At 37.3% G+C, this 20,687-nt stretch overlaps 1 protein-coding gene across 1 annotated transcript; it reads left to right on the forward strand.

Moving 5' to 3' along the window:
- Positions 1–1,272: 1,272 nt before the first annotated feature.
- On the forward strand, positions 1,273–20,196 carry LOC116505503 (proprotein convertase subtilisin/kexin type 5-like). The gene is made up of 10 exons (XM_032212758.1): positions 1,273–2,725; positions 5,134–5,329; positions 7,596–7,813; positions 10,019–10,255; positions 12,609–12,839; positions 13,902–14,076; positions 14,937–15,154; positions 15,959–16,059; positions 18,025–18,211; positions 19,239–20,196. Coding segments are annotated over exons 2-10 (1,788 nt in total). The 5' UTR covers positions 1,273–2,725; positions 5,134–5,327; the 3' UTR covers positions 19,658–20,196.
- The last annotated feature ends 491 nt before the right edge of the window (positions 20,197–20,687 follow it).

The raw sequence follows: 20,687 nt of genomic DNA on the forward strand, positions 1-20,687 counted from the left end.
CATTTAACATAAAAAGGTGATAAACTTTAAATGCCTTTGCTATGAACACTTTACATTTGTAGAAGTCGGGGGAGGTATTTAAAGATGTACGTGTCTGGGTTACTCCACAACTCTTACCTTTATCAATCTCTTGAATCCAAAAAGTACACAATTTCTAGGATTTATACCATGTCTATTTCTATTTCTACTAAACTGTATTATAAAACTACAATATTACATGTGTGAGTCTTGTTCAGTGCTTGGCCTGGGTGACTCTAGTTCTGCAAAATTAACAGATTAAGAAACTAACTCCACCTGTGGATGTAAAAGCAAAGTTTATTTATGCTATTCTCACCACACAAATTATTGTTATATTATTGCAAATTATACGATACAATCTCTTTGCTGTGCAGTCCCTCATTTATCAATACATTTTTTCTGAATTTTTTAAAAAAGGAATAACGTTATATTTAGAGTGATTCTGGAATATGGTTCTGTGAGACTGTTCCATTTATTTTCCTTTAATAAGTGCAAGGTACAAGCTGTTGATGATAAATGAACAACCACTTTTGGTTGTTCATTCATCTTGAAGAACCATAAATGATTAAGAATCATAAAAAGAGAAGGCCTTCTTTGGCCTTAGGAAACAAAAATAAATGCTTTAAGTATAGGAAAAAATGTAGGAGAAATGTTATTCATGCACAAAGCAATAGCTAAAACCCAGGGGTGGGTTCTAGCCAGCGTTGCTGCCGGTTTGTTTGTGAGCACGCTGGATGAGCGCTGGTTGCGCATGCACAGTTCAATAGAAATTGTTCTGCACATACGTAGAACTCAAAAACAAGATGGTGGCGGTGACTGCGGGGAAGTTGTTCAGAGGCATGGTCAGCCTGGGTCAGTTTTGTGACCCAGGACAGCATGCCACTACTAGTTTGGCTGAACCAGGCTGAACTGGTAGGAACCCACCCCTGCTATAACCTTCCCACACCTGTAGCACTCAGTAAGCACACATAGAATTTTATCAAGAATATAAATTTTATCATTTTGATACAGCGTGTGGAAATGTAAAGATACTGTACTATGTAGTTAAGAGTGAATTTATAATTTATACAATGAATATATCATCCCTACTTTAATTGATACATAATAATAATATAATATAACATAATAATTATAATTATTTTAGTTGAATTGAATGTTTGCTTAAGAACCAAAAAGTAGACAAACATTAATAATGCTCTTAATATGCATAATGTAATGTAATGTTATGTAATATAATACATAATGTTAGTCCTTCAATACAGTTGCACTTGTAATTTAACTCTTGATCAGCAAATTTACCATCCAGAAAGACAGCTAGGGTTCAGACATTAGCTATCATTATATCCTAACAATTTGCCATCTCTGAGGCTACAGCACCTGTTTGCAGAATTCAAACTGCCTTGGAAGCTATGTATGGGGCCGTTTTGTGTATATTGTTGCCAGGCTTTTGAAGACCTGATATGGCATTTAGTGAGATACAAGTAAAGCATAGCTATGTAATTAAACAAAGAAACAAATGCATATTTGAGCACATCAAAGTACATGCCATTCTGTTAGAAGAATTTTGCAACCTGGAGTTTTTCAAGGAAAAGCAAAGCAAATAGGCAACTGTATAATATTTGAAGGCAAGTTTGACAATGAACAATGTCAAATTCAGTTCTGAAGCATCTATTAATAAAAATTTACATTTGCCTGAGATAGTTTGAATTATCAGCTGGTAACTATTTAATGTGCCATCTGCTTCCCAATTCCTGATACATGTTTCCCTCTGCTGGAACTTCAGAAGTATTACAGTAGTAGCACTTAAAATTGGAAGCTCAGCAAGAGTTCTTAAAGCACTTAATTGAGAACCTTCAGATGTTGTATTAAAGATTAAACAACAAGTTGGAAAATGCCTACATCCACTCCACTAATTGGTGGTTGATGTCTATTTACCTCTTCCTGATCCAAGACACCAATTCACCAGGACTGTCTGTCGGTAACTGCTTTGAGTTTTTGAAAGCTTCTGCTTCTGCTGCTAGTTAATATTGGTTGTTTATTGATAGATGTACTGTAGGTAATGGGTTGGATATCACTGCATCTTCTTCATCATCCTGCAGAGAATGCTGAAAATACATTATGATCTAAGACAAAGCTTATTAGGCATCTCAGAAGCTGGTCAAGGTAACGGAGAGAACAAAAGTATGAATATCCCACTTAACCATTTCTTCATAATGTCTGACTTTCACCATTTCTCCCAATCCAAAACTATGATAATTGTATTCTTGTAAACTGAGCTTCTGAAAAAGAAGTGCAATGGGTAGCATGCCTTGGTCCTTTCGACACTGGGTGAACATATTGAAATCAGAGTGCCAATTGTAGATAATTATCTGGACAAATAATAATAGATAAATTTAGCTTGGAAATGCTTTTTGGGGTAAGCAGGCCCTGTTTCTCTTTTATCTGCATTGCAATGTCCTACAGTAGCAGGAAGGATTTCATCACCTGAACATCTGTCCCTTTGTTATGGAAGATACTAAATGACACTATATCATAATCATATTTGGAATCAAGTACTCAGCCAGGATATCAAGAGATGTCCAGTATTACTAACTAGTTTCTTTTCTCTCTCTTTCTAATGCAGCAACAGCTACTGATTTTCAGCCATGTGCTCCTTCCTGCAAAACATGTGAAACAGCTGCAGATAGATGTACTTCATGCCCTGCAGGTATTTATTTATTCCACTAAGATACCATATAATCAACTCCAGACTCACAGCATTTTACAGTAACAATCAACAATAAAGCATCTACAATATGGGATTAAGTCCATCTAGTGGACCAAGAAAAGGGCCTTCTCCAGGTAGCTTCCTCCCTGTGGAACATCATCCCTGCAGAGATTAGCCCTGACTCTAACACTATTTTGCAAGATTGTGAAGACATGGTTCTGACAGTGGGAGTGTGACCCCAGAGTGATATGGAGCCCAATAGGTGATTGATTGTGGTTGGCCCAGGAGTAAGGGTTTATTGTTTTTTTGTACTGGGGTTTTATCTTTGTAAGTTGACCAGAGTCACTGAGTGAATTGGGTGGCTATATAAAATTGCTAAATAAATAAAAATACAATCAACAATTTGTACAAAGGATACTTCTTTAAAAAAAAAAAAGAAGGTAGACACAAACATAGGAATTTTAAAAATTTAAGAACAATAAATATTACTATTACTATTAATGGTGGGAACAACATATTAATCATAGAATTGCCCATTTGAAAGAGTGCCACAATTATGTAATAGATGGAATAAAGTGTAGTTTTAAGAATAGGTTCTTGCTTCCATAAGTTTCACCTTATAGAAGTGAGGCAGTGGTGGGTTCCTAACCGGTTTACTACCGGTTCACTGAGAGAGGGCGTTTTGCGCCTGCGCAAAAAATTTGCATGCGTGCTACTCGCTTCATTTGTGTGTATGCCTGCCACTTTAATAAAAACTGTTCTGCGCATGCGCAGTAGCATGTTGGCGACAGGAGAAGAGACCAGGGAACCGTTCAGGGTCATACCAGACCTGGGTCGCTGCTGGTTCCAACGACCCAGGCTGGAAAACCACTACTAGTTTAGCCAAACCAGTCTGAACTGGTAGGAACCCACCTCTGAAGTAAGGTACAACTGAGAGATTCTTTGGGAAAACTACTAGATAGGGTAGTTGTCATTTGTCAAGTTAGCGGACACATTGGGAATTTGGAAAGCAAGATTCTTGCACAAAATGCTGATCATAAGAAGCTGGCTTAAATACAAAATGACAAGTTTCACATTTGTTATAATAACTTATCCCTTGTTTTTTTTCCCTGCACAAATTCAAAATGAAGCACTGAATTGCAGTGACCTGCTGTTTTCATTTTATAAATATGTCTATGGGCTGATACAGAGCCCAGAGGCATTGTGTTAAAATATAATTCCATATTATTTATTTTTATTTATGGAAGAAATTATTGTTATCCTTCCATCTTTATCTTCAGGGTATGTCAGTTCAAATCAATATAGGCAACAGAAAACAATAATAGACCTTTTATCCACTAGTGTTGGACTGATGATTGACCTTCCAGCAAGTCTATATTGACTGTTAATTGATTTGTGTCCATAATAATTTGTCCCAAAACTGGTTCTTCAGGTCTTTCCACAATTCACCCATAGCTACTCTAATTGAGTCCATCCACCTTGCTGTTGGTAACACTCTTATTCTCTTTCCTTCTAACTTTACCAGCATTACAGCCTTTCCAGGAAACTAGGTCTTCATATAACGTTCAAGTAGGATTATTTGTGCTTGGTTGTTTGTTCCTCAAGTGAAAACTCTTGAGTTGATTTATTTGGCAAGCCATTTGTTTGTTTTCTTGACGGTTCGTGATATTGTCAAGAGTCCCAAAGTTCAAAAGCATCAATACACTTTCTGTATGGCTTGTTCAAAGTCCTGTTTTTGCTTCCATAAAATGTCACATGGAATTCCCTTGTCTCTTTTCCAAAGCTTTCAATACTACACTATGGTTACTTTACTCTGAAGATAAACCCTGAAGACAAAAACTATCTACCACATTATTATCTTCTTTATCCATTCTAAGGCTGTTTACTGTATATATTGACAATAGTTTGGCCTTCTTAATAATGACTCAATAAGCTATGAATTTAAAAAGAGCATAAAATCATTTGGTAAGTCCCTATGCACTGCTATTAGAAGAAGAACACCCCTTTAAACATCCGTGGATATGTAATAAATGTTATATCCCAGAAGATCTTAATGATGGGCCCAATGGACATTTAAACTATAATTCTTCAAAATGGGGACCAGAGAACAGAGATGGAAAAGTCTTAATAATAATAGGTAGACAATATTTGCAACAGTACCATTTGACTGTCTTTCAAATACCCAACTTATACCATTCCAGTGTTTCTCAACCTTTTCTTCACCATAGAACCCTTTTAAATACCTTTTGTGGCCATGGACCATGGCTAAGGACTCCCAAGACTTAACTCAAGATTTAAATCATAACATTTCTCCAAGCCTTCATGGATCCCCTGTGACCACATCATGGCTCCCTGAGAAGTCCACGGACCAAGGTTGAGAACCACTGACCTATACCATTCTTTTTCAGGCCAATTTCTTTTTGCTGGGACCTGTCGCCACGATTGCCCTCCTCAAACATTTCGCAATACAAAGACAAAACAATGCGAGAACTGCACCAAGGACTGCGAAGAATGCATAGCAAATCAACACTGTCTGAAATGTTTGTCCAGTACAAACACACCACGCTACTTGCACAGAGGCGAATGCTTACAGGAGTGCCCCATGTATGTACCCATTTATATTCATTCCTGCAAACTCCTAGGTTGTCTTCACATTTCAGTACAGCATTTCCCCTTCCCCATTTTCTACATTGCAATACTTGTAACCTTCTCCTTGGAAAAGGCTATGAAGTCCCTGGGCTTCTTCAGAATGTTTGCAAAGATACATATACATTCCTCTGGCTTTCTCTGGTGGGTTTCCTAGTCAGATTCCCATTCCAACATTCTAAGAATGTGAGCAGAGAACTTATTGAGAATGTATTATAATACAGCAGGAGAGAGAAAAATAGGATAAAGTCAAGAGATCGACTGACAGAAGAAGGCTCTAGTTAACAATGATTTTCATATGCTTAGTTAAAAGAAAGATTGAATATGGATATGAAGCTAATTAGAATTGGAAAAACAGGAAATGGAATTTGAAATTTAACTACCAGTATGTAGAAATAATGAATGTGTAATATCAAAAATGCATAAACTTATGTTAAGATTTAAAACAGATTAGAAAATAGTGACACAGCTGGGTGGATGCCTTGGTCGGAGGTCAGGGTTTCCCTAATGAAGATCCAGAAAGTAGAAGGACAGTGAGAATCAGGGTGAACATCAGTGCCTTCAGAAAAAGGGCCCTACAGGATCTAATACTGTTTGCTGAAGCATTTTCCTTTCTTCTTTTTTCAGAGACTTTAGAATCAGATGAGCAACTGGGCAAAGAAAGACTGAGTTATTGGCATTCATTTTAATATTTTATTTCTAAAATATTTTGTTTGCGCAGAGCCTCAGTTTCAGTTCCAAAAAGGGCTTTGAAGTGCATGGGAAAGGAGGATATGAAAAAAAATATGCAAACCCACTTGTCTGCACCTGCTTTAAAGCAGTTGTCTCTTTCTCAGGACTGTTTGGCAGTTACAAAAGGCTGATTGTGCCTAATATATGACTATCTAAAGGTTGTACAATCATTAAAACGGGGATCTAAGGACACCCAGCTGCAATATTGGCCAAGTAGTCCATATTACAATCATAGCCTCATATCCAATAGAGTCTGTCTTCCCAGATCAAAAACACTGAGATGAAAGTTGCTGCTTTGATCCTTTCAAATCACCTGTTAAACTTTCTAAGCAAATTCCCTGTATTGCTTGCTTTTGCTTTATTCAGGGTATCAAAAGCTTGAAAAAACATAATGGAATTAATATTAATTGAACTTATATCTATAAGGAGTATAATTGTTTCCAAAGAAAGTGAGAAATATGCAAAAAAAATGGGGTTCTTCTGGAGGACCTGAGCTTTCATAGTTTAATAAGGAAATACATGGATCTGGTGTTATGTTCTTCAGTGTGGTGGGAATGAAATTGCTTTGCCATTGTTCTTCAAAGAAGAAATTGGTGCTATAATTATCTTGAATGAAATCCAGGATCCTTGGCAAAGGGATTGTGTGAGTCTGGTGGTCTTCAACCATCCAGGCTTTTACTTTCAGATAAATTCCGAGGAAACAGACCTAGAGGAAAATCATCCTAAGGACCGTCTATTATTTTTTTTAGATCAAGAAATGTAGGCAAACAAGAAGACTCCAGAATGTTGGAGAAAAATGTCCCAGGAAACAACAACAGCAATATTTTTCACCTTATTGCAATCATAAAGTTAGCTCATAAACTCCAGCAAATTTTATTCTTTAGAATGAGAAAATAAAACAGAACTTCTAAGTTTTACCTTGAAAAGAAAATTATCAAAAAAACCTGGATTTTAGTAGGGTAATGTGATAGGAAACTTACCATTTCAGAATCAAAGATCAGTAATGAACAAGTACATAATTACAATACCTTGGTACTCATCCTCTTTGAAACTCATCAAATTTGATACCCAATGCATTTTGACACAAACATTTTGTCCCCGTACTTATTGTTTGGTACTCAATGTACCTTATCAGCTGCCTTGTGACTCACTACATTATTCCTTAAGGGAAAAATTTGTTTGATGATCATCATTTTTGGTACTCATCGCACCTCCAGGAACCAATTAACGATGAGTAGTGAAGTACCACTGTAAATACTTTTAAACTCATCCTTTCAATATTTTTTTTAAATAGAACTTTATTAAATTTCAAAAGGATATAACATATAAAAAATCAAGAACAGAAAAATTAAGAGGTAAAACGAGAAAGGAGCAGGGAAAAAGGAAATTTGAGGGGTGCTGTTAGAAGGGGGAAAGGTATGGAGTACTTTTGCTGAGAATTATAATGTAATCTTTCATTTGATGGGGTTTTTTTCCCCCTCTCTTGCTGCAGGGGCTTTTTTGCTAAAGATGAGAAGTGCAAGGAATGCAGCCCGCCTTGCAAAACATGCAGAAAAAATGCCACCACATGCCTCTCCTGTGAAAGTCCCTTGCTGCTAGAGGGCTTCAGATGCAAACCTAAATGTTCCAAGGGGCATTTTGCTGCCGATGGAGGCTGTGAAGCTTGTCCTCAGATGTGTCAGGAATGTATTAATCAAAGCAAATGCAAAGGTAAGCCAAGAATCCAGTGAGCCATGCAGAATTTCAACCTTTCCATTCGTCTAAATTGTAGAAACTTCTTCCGAATGCATCAAGCTCAGTTCTGTCCTTCAAAGCTCATCTTGGCATCTTTATCATTTAAGCATAGAAAATAAAACAACTTCCCAAGTGACTGTTTAATAAGTTTCAGTTAGAAGCAAAGCAATGAGACCCAGTCACTCAAAATCCAGAAGTTAATGATGAAAATATCTTGACAAACATCCCAATCTGAAAGCCATTGCCAGCCAGCTGAAGCCAAAGAAGGGAGAGATGCTTTGTTTTTGCACATCTGTATAGGTGGAGATACATCATCTTCTTCTGTTTTTCTATCATGTTATTGTATTTTAAAAAAATAAATACCAGGAAAACAATATCCAGAAACAAAGAACAGTGATATATACCAGAAGTGGGTCCTACCGGTTCGGACTGGTTCAGCCAAACCGGTAGTGGTTTTCTGGGCTGGGTCGCTGGAACAGGCAATGACCCAGGCCTGCCACGCCCCCGAACCAGTTACCCGGTCTCTTCTCCCATCGCCAGCATGTTTCTGCAAATGCGCAGAACAGTTTTTAGTAAACTAATAATGCGCAGCAACTGCATGTGCACAAAACATCCTCTCTCCAGATGTAGTAAACCGGTTAGAAACCCACCACTGGTATATACATATTCAACCAATGAATTAGTTACACAATGATAATACCAAGACAAAAATACAATAAAAATAAATTAAAACAAGCAAGCAAGTAGAAAGAAGCAATAAAACACAATATAAACCACCTAAACACACTGCATATTCATTTAATTGTTTAAGAGCAATATATAAAACTTTACATTAATCTTTATTTCTTCTTGTAATATATTATTAAATGTATGCCAAATGCTAATAGGCTATTTTTATTAGTGAGAAAAATAGTTTCTTTCAAAATGAATGAACACATTTCTTGAATTCACACTTGATATGTGTAACTTGATTAGTACTTTTCTAATGTCTCAAATGATTATCTTAAGTGTTCCCCATGTTTGATACAAGCAATATTTCTCAAAATGATTGGATTCCATGATTTTGGAGTTATAGTTCAATACTACATTCATGTTTTAAACTTGAAAATATTTTTCCCTATATCGATCAAATCCAGGCATTGTGATTTTTAGACGGTTAGGGTTGTTTAAACTTTGTAACACTAAGAGTCACTGTTGATGTCACTATATAAATCATATAAACAAATAAATATATAATATTGCTAATATTTTTGTAATATTTTTCCAACTCTCCACATCAAGCCAGATATGACTAAATAGTATTCATTGATATACACTCATATTTCATTTATTACAGTGAAAATCTAGAATCTGTTCTTCCTAATTCATTCTTTAAGGAATCCAATAAACTCAGAATAAAATATGTTAATCAATTAACTTTAACTCCAAAGAAGCAAACTTCACAATTTTTATGATGTTTCATTCTGTTATTCTCATTCTTTATTCTATAAATAAGGAATACCAGCAATTTCAAATTTAAATATTCAGGTTTTTTTCATTTTGACATTGGTTTGATTTCATAAACAGATTTCATAGAAAGTGGGGGGGGGCATCTGGATAGCAATAGCACTTAGACTTCTATACTGCTTCACAGTGCTTTACAGTCCACTCTAAGCAGTTCCAGACTCAGCGTATTGCCCGCAACAATCTTGGTCCTCATTTTCCCAACCTTGAAAGGATGGAAGGGTGAACCTTGAGCCTGATGACATTCGAACTGCCAAATTGCCAGCAGTCAGCAGAAGTAGTCTGCACTACTGCATTCTAACCACTGCTCCAGTACCGCTCTTTATCACACACAAAACATGTTTGAGTTGATTATAACGCCACTGAGAACATGTTAGGTTAAGACAACTTTTTCAGAAGTTGTTGAAAATCCTTTAAAATCATCATTGCAAAGTAACTGGTTTAACGTAACTGTTCCAGAATCAGACCATATAAGCTCCATCTATTTTTAGAATAGATAAAGAGTAGAGTTTTTCCACAAAGTGAAACTCGACATCAAATCCCATCTACTGTACATCCAAATAAGACCCACCATATGTCAAAGGGAGAAGGAGGATTGTATCTACCTATCATATATAAACAAAGGTAGTGGTGTTCTTTTGCATATGTTGATTGGCTCTATCTTTTTTTTCTTGAAAGGGTGTGTTCCTCCCTTCCATCTGCACAATGGCCAGTGTTTGCAGAATTGTCCCTCTGGTTTTTACTCTCTCTCCACCCACTGCCTCTCCTGCCATGAGCACTGCAGAGAATGTGAAGGTCCAGAAGATGATGACTGCACTGCCTGTCCTGAGACTTCCTATGCATTATTCAAAGGCAGATGTTTTGAAGACTGCCCAGATGGCACTTACTTTGAAAAAGAGACCAGCAGCTGCAGAGGTATTCCTTTTTCAGTTCAATTGGTTATCCAGATTCAGAAAGTCCATTTGATTCAGACACTTCAGTCAAATGACATTTAAATTAAAATTTCCCTGCAGCTCTATGTTTTAGACCTGTTCTTTTCATCCTCTCCCGTAATATAAGAATCTGCCATACATGAGACACTCGTCTTCAGCACATTTATTTGCCTGTTTAGCTAAATCAGATTTATAAAGCCACTGGAGTTCAGATGACTGTTGAGTGGTGAACAATAAAAACCAAATATAAAAATAATTAATCAAGAATGTCCCAAAGGTGCTATTCAAAACTTAACTTTGTTTCTTTTTCCTTGGAAATGTTTCACTTCTCATCCAGAATTTTTTTCTTTATTTCCTGACAAAGCTTCTTGGATGAGAAACAAAACACTTTCAGGGGAAAAACCAAGAAAGTCCAGTTGGCTTTTGAGCAGCACCTTAGGGACAACCATGACCTGGATGATTGAGACTCTCCATAAAAAATTAATCAAGAAATAGTTAATAAAGAACAACCCACAATCATCCCAAAGAAGCCTTAGCTTTTGTCCTGGGTTGAGAGACAGATCTTTAAGATTTGCTTGAAGAAGGACAGAAAATGAGCTATTTAAATGCTTATGGGAAGATTGTTATAAAGGGCAGCATTCCAAACCAAAATTCTTCAGGAGTACTGGTATGTGGGAAGTGTTGCAATAATCCACACGCAAGATGACCAAGGCATAAGGGATGTGAGGAGGGCATAACTGGTCCACCATCAATCTTTGCAGTGATCTTCTTTTAGGAGGACCCTTCCACATTATCCATCAGCCCCATGTACACAAGGGTAAACCATCCAGAACAAAAGGTAATCCTCAGATCCAGGCAATCCCACAAAGGGTTTAGAAGGGTGCCATGTTCAATGATATTGAAAGCCACTGAGAGATTCTACAGATGTATTGAAAATGAGTCTTCTAGAAATCCCAGCCAATTTTGGTCAAAGGTTAGAGATTCCAGAAGATCCAAATACAGCTGTCAGTTAATCGGAAAACTGTGGTCAATAGTGAAATGATCCTTTGAACCCCCAAGAACTCCTGCAATGTAAATTGTTGGAGTCACCAATTCTCTGCCTTTCATAGGACTGCTCTCTACCTAAAGATGTCCTTCATTTAAAGAGCTGATCAGTTTAATAATAAATAATTGTAAGAAGAGAAAGGAGTTTTGAAGTTATAACTGAACATTTCCAAGGTTCTCCAGACACAAACTTTCCTACAAAAGGAAGATGCATTTCCATTTAAATCAGAGTATTCCTTTCTTTGCTTGGGCAAGTATATAACAGGACATACATATTTAATGCACATCATCTTTTTTGTCCTTTTTCTCCTAGTAATGAGTTTCTTCTTATGTGTGTCATTCTGTTCAAGTGGTTATCTGATCTGGCCTTGTCTTTTGTTCTCACCATAAGTCTAGCTTGGGTGTGGCTAGCTGGTACATTCCTTTAATCCTAAACCAGTTTTACAGAATCATGTGGGCTGTCCAAGATCTCTTGCTTTAACTTTGCAACAATGTGGGACTTTCACATTTTTGATAGCAGGTAATTCTGGGGGCTCTTCCTAGAATGCTTGCTCAGTTCTGATGTGGATATTTGCATTCCCCAGGCTTCAGGCTGATCAGTGCCATTTTATATTTTATTAAATGCTTATGACATGCTACAAGTTGGAATATTAAGTTGCACCAAAATCTTTGTATATATATATTTTATGTACCCTTAAATCTCAAAAATAAATTACCTTTTACAAAACTATTCCAAAACTATTTTTCAAAATATATGTGGGATGGATTCTGCATATTTCCTATAATAATTCAGAAAGAAATAACTAGGCTTTAGATGCAGTTCTTGTTAATAGGATTTCATGACCAGCAGAGAACAATATTCGATGGTCATCTGATTAGTCAGACTTTTCAGAAAAGCAAGAGGTTATCAAACCAAATACTTTCTGAATAAAGATAGAGAAAAGCATAGGTAAAGATCATAAGTGTGATTAATATTTGTGTCGATATTGCTGCTAGTCTGTGAAAAACATGTAACTTTGAAGTTTAAGCTTAATTAGATTACCTTCCACCTTCTGATTTATGGAACACATCTATTTTCAAAGCTAAGCTAAATACAGAGGAAGAGTTTATTAAGAAATGTGCTTCAGTCACCTGTTGATGACAGCAGTAACTGGGGCCTCACATGGCATGAAACTCATTTGAGTGGCATATTCCTTTTGCATAAATCGTATTCTGCAGATATGAATTTCCATTGAGAAGAAAACACTCAAAAAAAATAAATGGTGGCACCTTTTTGCTTTGGTACTTTTTAGCCTGCAACGAGACCTGCGGAACTTGTTCATCTGGCACAAGGTGCATTTCCTGCCAAGAAGGCCTGTTGATGACCAGCAGTGGCCTCTGTGTAATCCCTCAGTACTGCTTGCCCAATCAGTACTATGACAAAGAGAGTAGAGCATGTAGGCCTTGCCATAAGAACTGTCTCCATTGCAAAGGGCCAGGCAACTTTCAGTGTCTCAGCTGCCCAAGTGGTTTGCATCTTCTCAGTAAGTATTTGCCTTGGTTTTTTTTTAATCTCTGTAGATCAGGGCTGTCAAACTCCCGGCACATGGACCAGATGTGTTACATATTGGCCATGCCCACTCTTGGTTTAGAGAAGGGGGAGAGTCCTGATACATCTCGTGATGATGTGAGTTTGACACCTCTGCTGTCGATGAACAGCTGCTATTGTTTGATAGCTGGGGTTACACATCTTGTTAAGCAGTAGTTAATTTTAACTCTGCTTTCTTAAACAGCCACAAAAGCTGAGAAACACATAAAATGAAGTCATAAAACATGGTTCACACATTACAGTTACTGGATTCACCCACCACACTAAACAAAAAATAAGGGCTTAAAACCAGCAGTATCAGATCAGTAATGCAGAAGATGGGGTGTTGCCATGCACACCCTTCTGTATGTTTGGTGTCATTTTGTGCATGTTCCTAAGGGGCAGGGTGAATACTCCATCCAGTATTTGTCAATCTTGTTCTTGGCCCAGGACGACTGCTTAGCACAATGTGTGAATCCAAGATCTCAGAATTTCTATAGAGAAAGCGTAAATTGCCATGTCTCAAAGCAATTTCCATTCATAAGCCATGTAAACATGGTTTCCTTAATATATTGAATAGGCACAGTTTACAGGTTCCTACAATGTGTCCAACTATAATAGTTTAGAGATCACATTGAATGAATTCACATAGACACAAATAAACACAGCAACACTCAATAGTATAAACCCAGACACAATATGATGAAGAAATACCCTTCTTTCTATAGCTTCTCCTGATTCTCAAAATCTGCTAGAGAGAAGGGGATTATTTTGTGTGAAGTTGACTTGCACAATTCTAGATTTCATCTTACAAAGGTCCAGTAGTAGAATATCTTATAGAATTAAAGCATTGCTCCTTTCAAGGAATCTGATTATTCACATTCAGAAGAGCAGGTGACAACTCAGTCATTGATCAAATGTAGAAAGGTTGCTTGGAATTTCCCCATGCCCCTACTACAGATTGTATTAAATCTTTGTCATCCCAAACATTAAGTTGTCTTTTGCTATTTTGCTATAGATACAACCTGTGTCAGTTCCTGTCCTGATGGGTACCATGAAGATACTAACTCCCACTGCCACCCTTGTCACAGAACCTGTAAAACCTGCAATGGGCAACACAGCACCCATTGCCTTCTCTGCCCTCCAAACCGGTACAAGCAAGAAGAGCGGTGTGTCCAGAATTGTACAGCTGGGTAAGATCCTGAAAAGGGACAAGTATCGTGGAAGAGATGAACAAAATGGCATGGAGTAAGAAAGAGATACAAAACAGCGAAGAGATTAAGGCTTTGACAGACAGCTATCCAAAAGGGGTTAGAATATCAGCTGAGGACAGGGCTCAGGCAAGCTAAATACAAACAATTCTTAAGCTTGGAGGACTTCTTACTAAGATGGGCATCAGATGCAACTTCCATCCTCTCAACCCATCCCAGTGGTGGATTTCAAAAATTGTTTGAACCTACTCTGTGGATGTGGCCTCCTTTGTGGGAGTGGCTTGCCACCCATGTGACTGGATGGGAGTGGCTTGCCACCCATGTGACTGGATATGAAGATGCCGCCGACACTTGTCAGAACCACCTTAAATTACCTCACACACAGCACTGGCATGCATAAGAATATGATATAAACTTGTTTTTTAAAGGGCATCTTTGGTTTGCGTTAAAACAATTTCAACACACGCAATGTTCTGATTGCACCATAAATGCAGTAGTCATCATTACCTTTCACGGAGGCACTGAGTTTTATAAATATGAGCATGATAGAGTAGAATAATCATATCCAAGGACCAGTGGTAGGTTTCAAAAATTTTGGAACCTCTTCTGTAGGTGCGGCCTGCATTCTGGGTCCACTGGTGGAACCTCTTCTAACCGGTTCGGTAGATTTGATGAACCAGTTCTACCGAATAGGTGCGAACTGGTAGGAACCCACCTCTGACCCATCCCATTACCTAACAACAAAGATTTGCAAAGTACAAAATGCTCTGAAATAAATTATCTCTTTATTTACAATGTAATTGTTCTCAACTCAGCTTGACTTTACTATTTTATTGGTACAGGTATTATGTCAATAGTGTCACCAGGACCTGTGAGAGATGTCACACAAGCTGCCAGAAATGTTTGGGACCTGCACCTAAAGAATGCTTATCCTGCATGGATAATTTCTTCCTGCTGCACTCTTCTGGCCAATGTGTCTCTTCCTGCCCTGAATATTACTATGCAGATCTTGATACTCAGACTTGTAAACGGTGCCATCCAATTTGTCACACTTGCACAGGTAAGTTTGGGGTCAGAGCCATATAAAGGCTGAAGTCATACTTTATTTTAATTCTTAAAATAATTTCCTTGATAACAATACAAACAGAAAGAACTCTCTCTATTGAATTAGAATGCAGTACAACAATTGATATTTGTTGCCTTGTAGATATCCAAACAAATGAAATCACACACTAATTATTTAGTTAGTGATTAGTCCCAAGTAGTCAATCATCTGTATAATTATTTGTGCATATCTTCAAATGTTTAGCATTCTGAAATTCCTTAAACTGTGGGGTCTTTGGCAGCCTCTGAACTTGGTGGCTTTCTTGCAGACATTTGCATTGATGATGTTACTTAGTTTGGTAATGAAATGTCTGCAAGAAAACTACCAAGCTCAGAGAACACCTAGGGCCCCACAGTTTAACCCTGGACTATATATATTTTCTTCTATCAATTCCATAAACCTTTTGTCTTTAGCATCACAGTTTAAATCCACTGCATCATAATCCTAATACTACCATCATTATTTTCAGCATATTCAGAATTGAAACGATCAATGCCATTTGCTTTAATGGAGAGATTGAGCCACTGGTTTTCAACCAAAAGATGAATGTTAGGGTCCAGGCTTCCCCAAACTAATGTTTTCCTACTCCAGTGGGACTGCAACCCCCGCAAATTTTACATAGTCCAGGATATCAAACACGTTTGGAGTAGAAGGATTCCACACTTGCAAAGGTCAAAAGTTGCTAAATGAAAGCAATTATTGTATGAATTAGACAATTTTCTACAAACTGTATTTCTTAATGATATTATTATTTTTAAGGGAAGGGAGAATTTGAATGCACAACCTGCGTAACAAGTTATCGTTTCATAGCTGGATTGTGCAACTCGGTCTGCTTACTTGGAGAGTATCAAGACTCAGAGGTACTTTCTACACAGATTTTTTTTAAATGCAAACTTGGATTTAATACAATAATATAAACATGAATTTTAGCATTCATTCTGAAACATTATAAAAAGTATTCTACATTCTTTGAATTATTTTCAACTTTCATATTTCTGCTTCTTAATATATAAAATGACAAACTGAGAAATTGAAATTAGATTTAAGAAGAGGTAGAATTTAGCTTCCAAATATTGTTGCAATGTAGCATGAAGATCATTCAACTTTTCTGCTTTCATAGGTATCTTTCTCCACCTTTAGCACAAAGTTAATAATAGAAAAGAATGATGTCTGCATATTTCTACAATAGTTTGAGCAGGCAACATCTTTTAGCTCCTTCTGACAAAATTAATTATGCTATTCCAAACAGATGTAAGTTTCTGGGGAAAAAACAGTGCATCATTGAACAAAATGGCATCGTGTTCCTATTTTCAGGTGTTGGGGTCTTTATTATTAGAAAAACAGAGCAGTTTATACATTTTCATATGTCACTTTGAGAAAAATTGCAGCGTTAGTCAATATTGTAAGACCGCTTTTAAGTGGGGAAAATATCCCCCCCAAAAAAACAGGTAACATTTGACACAGAAATATGTGCTCACACTCCTGTGAGTATCCCTGGTGTTAAAAATAGAATTACGATCCAGGTTTTAGTTTAGTGGTTAAGGCTGGAGACCATAAATTCTAGTCCTGCCTTAGATCTGAAAGCGGCTGGGTGTCTTTAGGCCAGTCATTCTCTCTTATCCCAACTTATTTTATTTATATCCCGCCCTCATTATTTTTATAAATAGCTCAAAGTGGCAAATGCATACAATACTCCTTCCACTGCCAATTTTCTCCATGATGACAACCCTGTGACACCTCACAGGGTTGTTGGCATGGAGAAAAATGGCGGTGGAAGGTGTATTGTATGCATTTGCCACCTTGAGCTATTTATAAAAATAATGAGGGCGGGATATAAATAAAATAAATAACGCTTAAGAGTCATAGTTGCACAGACTTTAATAAATAGGTCCTAATATGATAGCTGGTGATGAAGATGGTGTTTGCTGTCCTTTTTTCCTACTATAAGGCTGTTTTTTTAAAAATAATAGGAAGGGCTTTATGTACACAAAGATATCCAGTGTTGCATATTTTGGGCATCAAGGTTAGCTAGGCTGGGTTTTAACCAGTGGTGGGTTTCAAAAATTTTTAGAACCTCTTCTATAGGTATGGCCTGCTTTGTGGGAGTGGCTTGTGGTCCATGTGACCGGGTGGGAGTGGCTTGCTGGCCATGTGACCAGTGTAGGAGTGGCTTGCCAGCCATGTGACCAGGGTGGGAGTGGCTTGCCAGCCATGTGACTGGGTGGGCATGGCCAACTTGTAAAATGTGGTAAAACTCACTTAGCAATGCTCTTGCTTAGCAACCAAAATGTTGGCTCAGAAACTCTGGCATTTGAAGCACGCAAGTCTTAAAGCTGTCAAGTTACAAGACCCTTGCATCCCTAACCCATTAGAAAAAAACCCCAGGGGTATTCAAAGTTGATAGCTTTAAGACTTGTGGACTTCAATTCCCAGAATTCCTCCTCTCGCTCTTCATCTTGATGATGTGCAAACGGGTGGGGGGAGGGAGCTGGAACCAGTTCTAAACGGTACTGTAGATTTGTGGAACCTCTTCTATAGAAGAGGTTAGAACTGGCAGGAACCCACCCCTGGTTTTAACCCTGTACTATGGCAATGTTTATTAAACTGCTTTTTAAAAAATTAAGCCATAATTGATTCATACATACAACTAAGCCATAAATTACAATTTACAGCTCACAATGAGCAGATATATACAAGCTGCTAAGACAAAATTAAATAAATCCTATAACTTTATGCAATATGCTAATTCAGCAATAGCATTGTCTATTTCCCCTGAAAACATTAACCAAAGCTCACCTTTCTGTCTGTTCTTTGTTGAATGCAAGGTAAAACCATCAAAATGTGAGAAATGCCATGATTCCTGTATGCAGTGCAAGGGACCCGGTCCCTTCAACTGTACTTCATGTCATCTTAACACACAACTATATGTTGATGAATATCGATGTGTGCCATGCTGTAAGGTTGCTGGTTTGATGGAAACTCAGGAATGTTGTAACTGCACTTTAACATCAGGTAATAATCTCATCATTATTTTATATATCTCTTCCAAGAAATTTTTCTAATCTGATTTCTTGACAGTATTTCAATCTCTATCTTTGGCTTGGCAGTGCATAGCATACGCCAATAGACAATGAAAGTCAAGATAGTACAACTAGTAATAGACATCTTGGGTGCAATCTCAAAACAACTGGAGCACCACTTGAAAGCATTGACAAAATCAGTCAATTTCAAAAAGCAGCTTTACCTGGAACAACCTATATCCTGGGACGATACCTTTCAGACCATCAAACCACGACATCTGCTTATTTCTGGTTCTTGAGACGGACTCGATATGTGAATAGAAAAATACCAAATCGAAGAAATTGGTTCACTGTGCAACAACTATAATTATAAAGTTAGACAGGCAGTCACCCGACTTTATAGTTTAGTGTTGATATTTATGTCTAAATATGTCTAAATAATTAGACAGTTTTGTTATTTGGCAAAATTTTGTGGAGAACCCTTTGCCTTGCTGCTAACTCCACATCACAGGGATAAGATTATAAGCAAAGTAGGTTGATCTTAAAACCACTGTTACCGTAATGTTCTTCTCACCATGACTCCATAAAACCAGCAGGATTAGTGCTGTCCCATAAGAGCAATGGTGGCTGCTGTTGCTGCCGCTGATAGTGGTGATGATGGTGGTGGTGGTGGTGGTGGTGGTGGTGGTGACGATGATAATGATCATCATAGTCATGATAACGGTGGCAGTAAGGTAGAAAAGGTGTTTCAAATGACTTGTGGCAAAGCCAGATCTTCTGATCATAGGACAATGGTAATTTCCGAAATGCTGCCAGACTACAAGGAAGAGGGCACTATGGGAAATTCTCTGCCAATATGTAGATGGGAAATGAGGAGAATGCAAGTATCGGAGAGAAAATTGGCACAGAGATAGTGTGCAGCATCTTCAGCCACATTATGCAATATGTAGAGAACAGGCTATGTTTGGTTTTCCCACGACCATTAATATATGACAAATGTGTTTGTAATTCTTTTTTAGATGAGTGTATATTGGTCATTCCTCATTTGCCAGAGAATATCAGAGGCAAAGCTGTGGCTTTGACAGTGGCATTATTCATTTTGTTGAGTGTCTTCATTGGGGCCTCTGTTTTCATATGGAGAAGACTGCGAGCCAGGCCTATCTCTGTTTACCAGGCTGGATATAAAAAGTTGGCAGACAATGCAAAGGCCCTCAGTTCTTTCAAGAGCAATCACTACCAGAGCACCAGCTACCCAGAAAATCAAGTGAATGAATACAAGGATCGGGAGGATGATGATGATGACGACGATGAAGATGACAACGATATTGTCTATATGAGCCGTGATGGCACTGTCTATCGTAAATTTAAATATGGACTTCTGGAAGAGGATGACATAGATGAGCTGGAATATGATGATGAAAGTTACTCCTTTACATAACCTAGTGTTTGTACAAGTGTCATTGCACTTGTAATGCTTTGCTGAATAAGTTACCAGAAGATGTATGTAAATTTAGTACAAGTTCAGAATCTCACTTAAATGATAAAAAATAACCACTTAATGTATATCTACAAATACTGTGGTATTGTGTTTCCTCACTATTTGGTTGAACAACGCAATCATCCTTCCATCATACGCAAACCATGGTAGAGTATCACTTTTAGTAAATGGTTGTCTGTATTCACTCATTCATGTTTCAAGTATGTTTCTTCCTGCATTTTTATATTAAAATTATATCATTCAAATCATGAAGCACTTGTCTGAGACAAAATGTTTCTAATAAAATTGAAATTTCTTGAATTAAATTGCCCACCACTTTTCAAACATTGGACAAAATAGCACCATTGATGCAGGGCTGTTTTAACTTCCTCTTGTGTTGCGTACCAATACAGCGATGAAATAAGGAATAATATGGGTTCAGACTATGTAGAACTGAAAAATGAATAAATGCAACAGCCTAACCCATGAATATGAACAACTGAATGTAATAAAAGGAAAAAGCTGCCTATTATGTGGAGAGTGTCATTTGTTCACCTCACTGGTTTGGTAATTCTCAAAGAAATGTTTGGGGTTATTATATAATCCAGTCTTCCGAAACTTCTTCCCATGGCAAAATATATATTTAGAATAGAATAGAATTCTTTATTGGCCAAGTATGATTGGACACACAAGGAATTTGTCTATTTGGTAAGAATATACCATACATATTTCTAACTTGGTGGATTAGGAGTCTGTTTTGCAGCACAAATGAATAGAGAAAGCTCTTAAGTAATTTCATGGGTTTTTTGTTTTTCTAGTGAAATAAGTAGGACCAATTTATCAAACAATGAGAAATATCTGGTTTGCACACATCAATAAAACCTGGTTTAGTATTGCAAGACTGAACTGCAATGAACCCTGGGATCAGTTGAAACTTTCTATTTCCACTTTCTAAATTCAGTTATTTAGGGCTTGTCAATTTACAATTCCA

Source organism: Thamnophis elegans, chromosome 3, assembly GCF_009769535.1.
Source record: "Thamnophis elegans isolate rThaEle1 chromosome 3, rThaEle1.pri, whole genome shotgun sequence".
Classification (NCBI taxonomy): domain Eukaryota; kingdom Metazoa; phylum Chordata; class Lepidosauria; order Squamata; family Colubridae; genus Thamnophis; species Thamnophis elegans.

Coding starts and splice junctions, on each gene's coding strand:
- LOC116505503 (XM_032212758.1), top strand. Junction 10,256..12,608: donor AGAGACCAGCAGCTGCAGAG/GTATTCCTTTTT, acceptor GGTACTTTTTAG/CCTGCAACGAGACCTGCGGA. Junction 18,212..19,238: donor TAACTGCACTTTAACATCAG/GTAATAATCTCA, acceptor ATTCTTTTTTAG/ATGAGTGTATATTGGTCATT.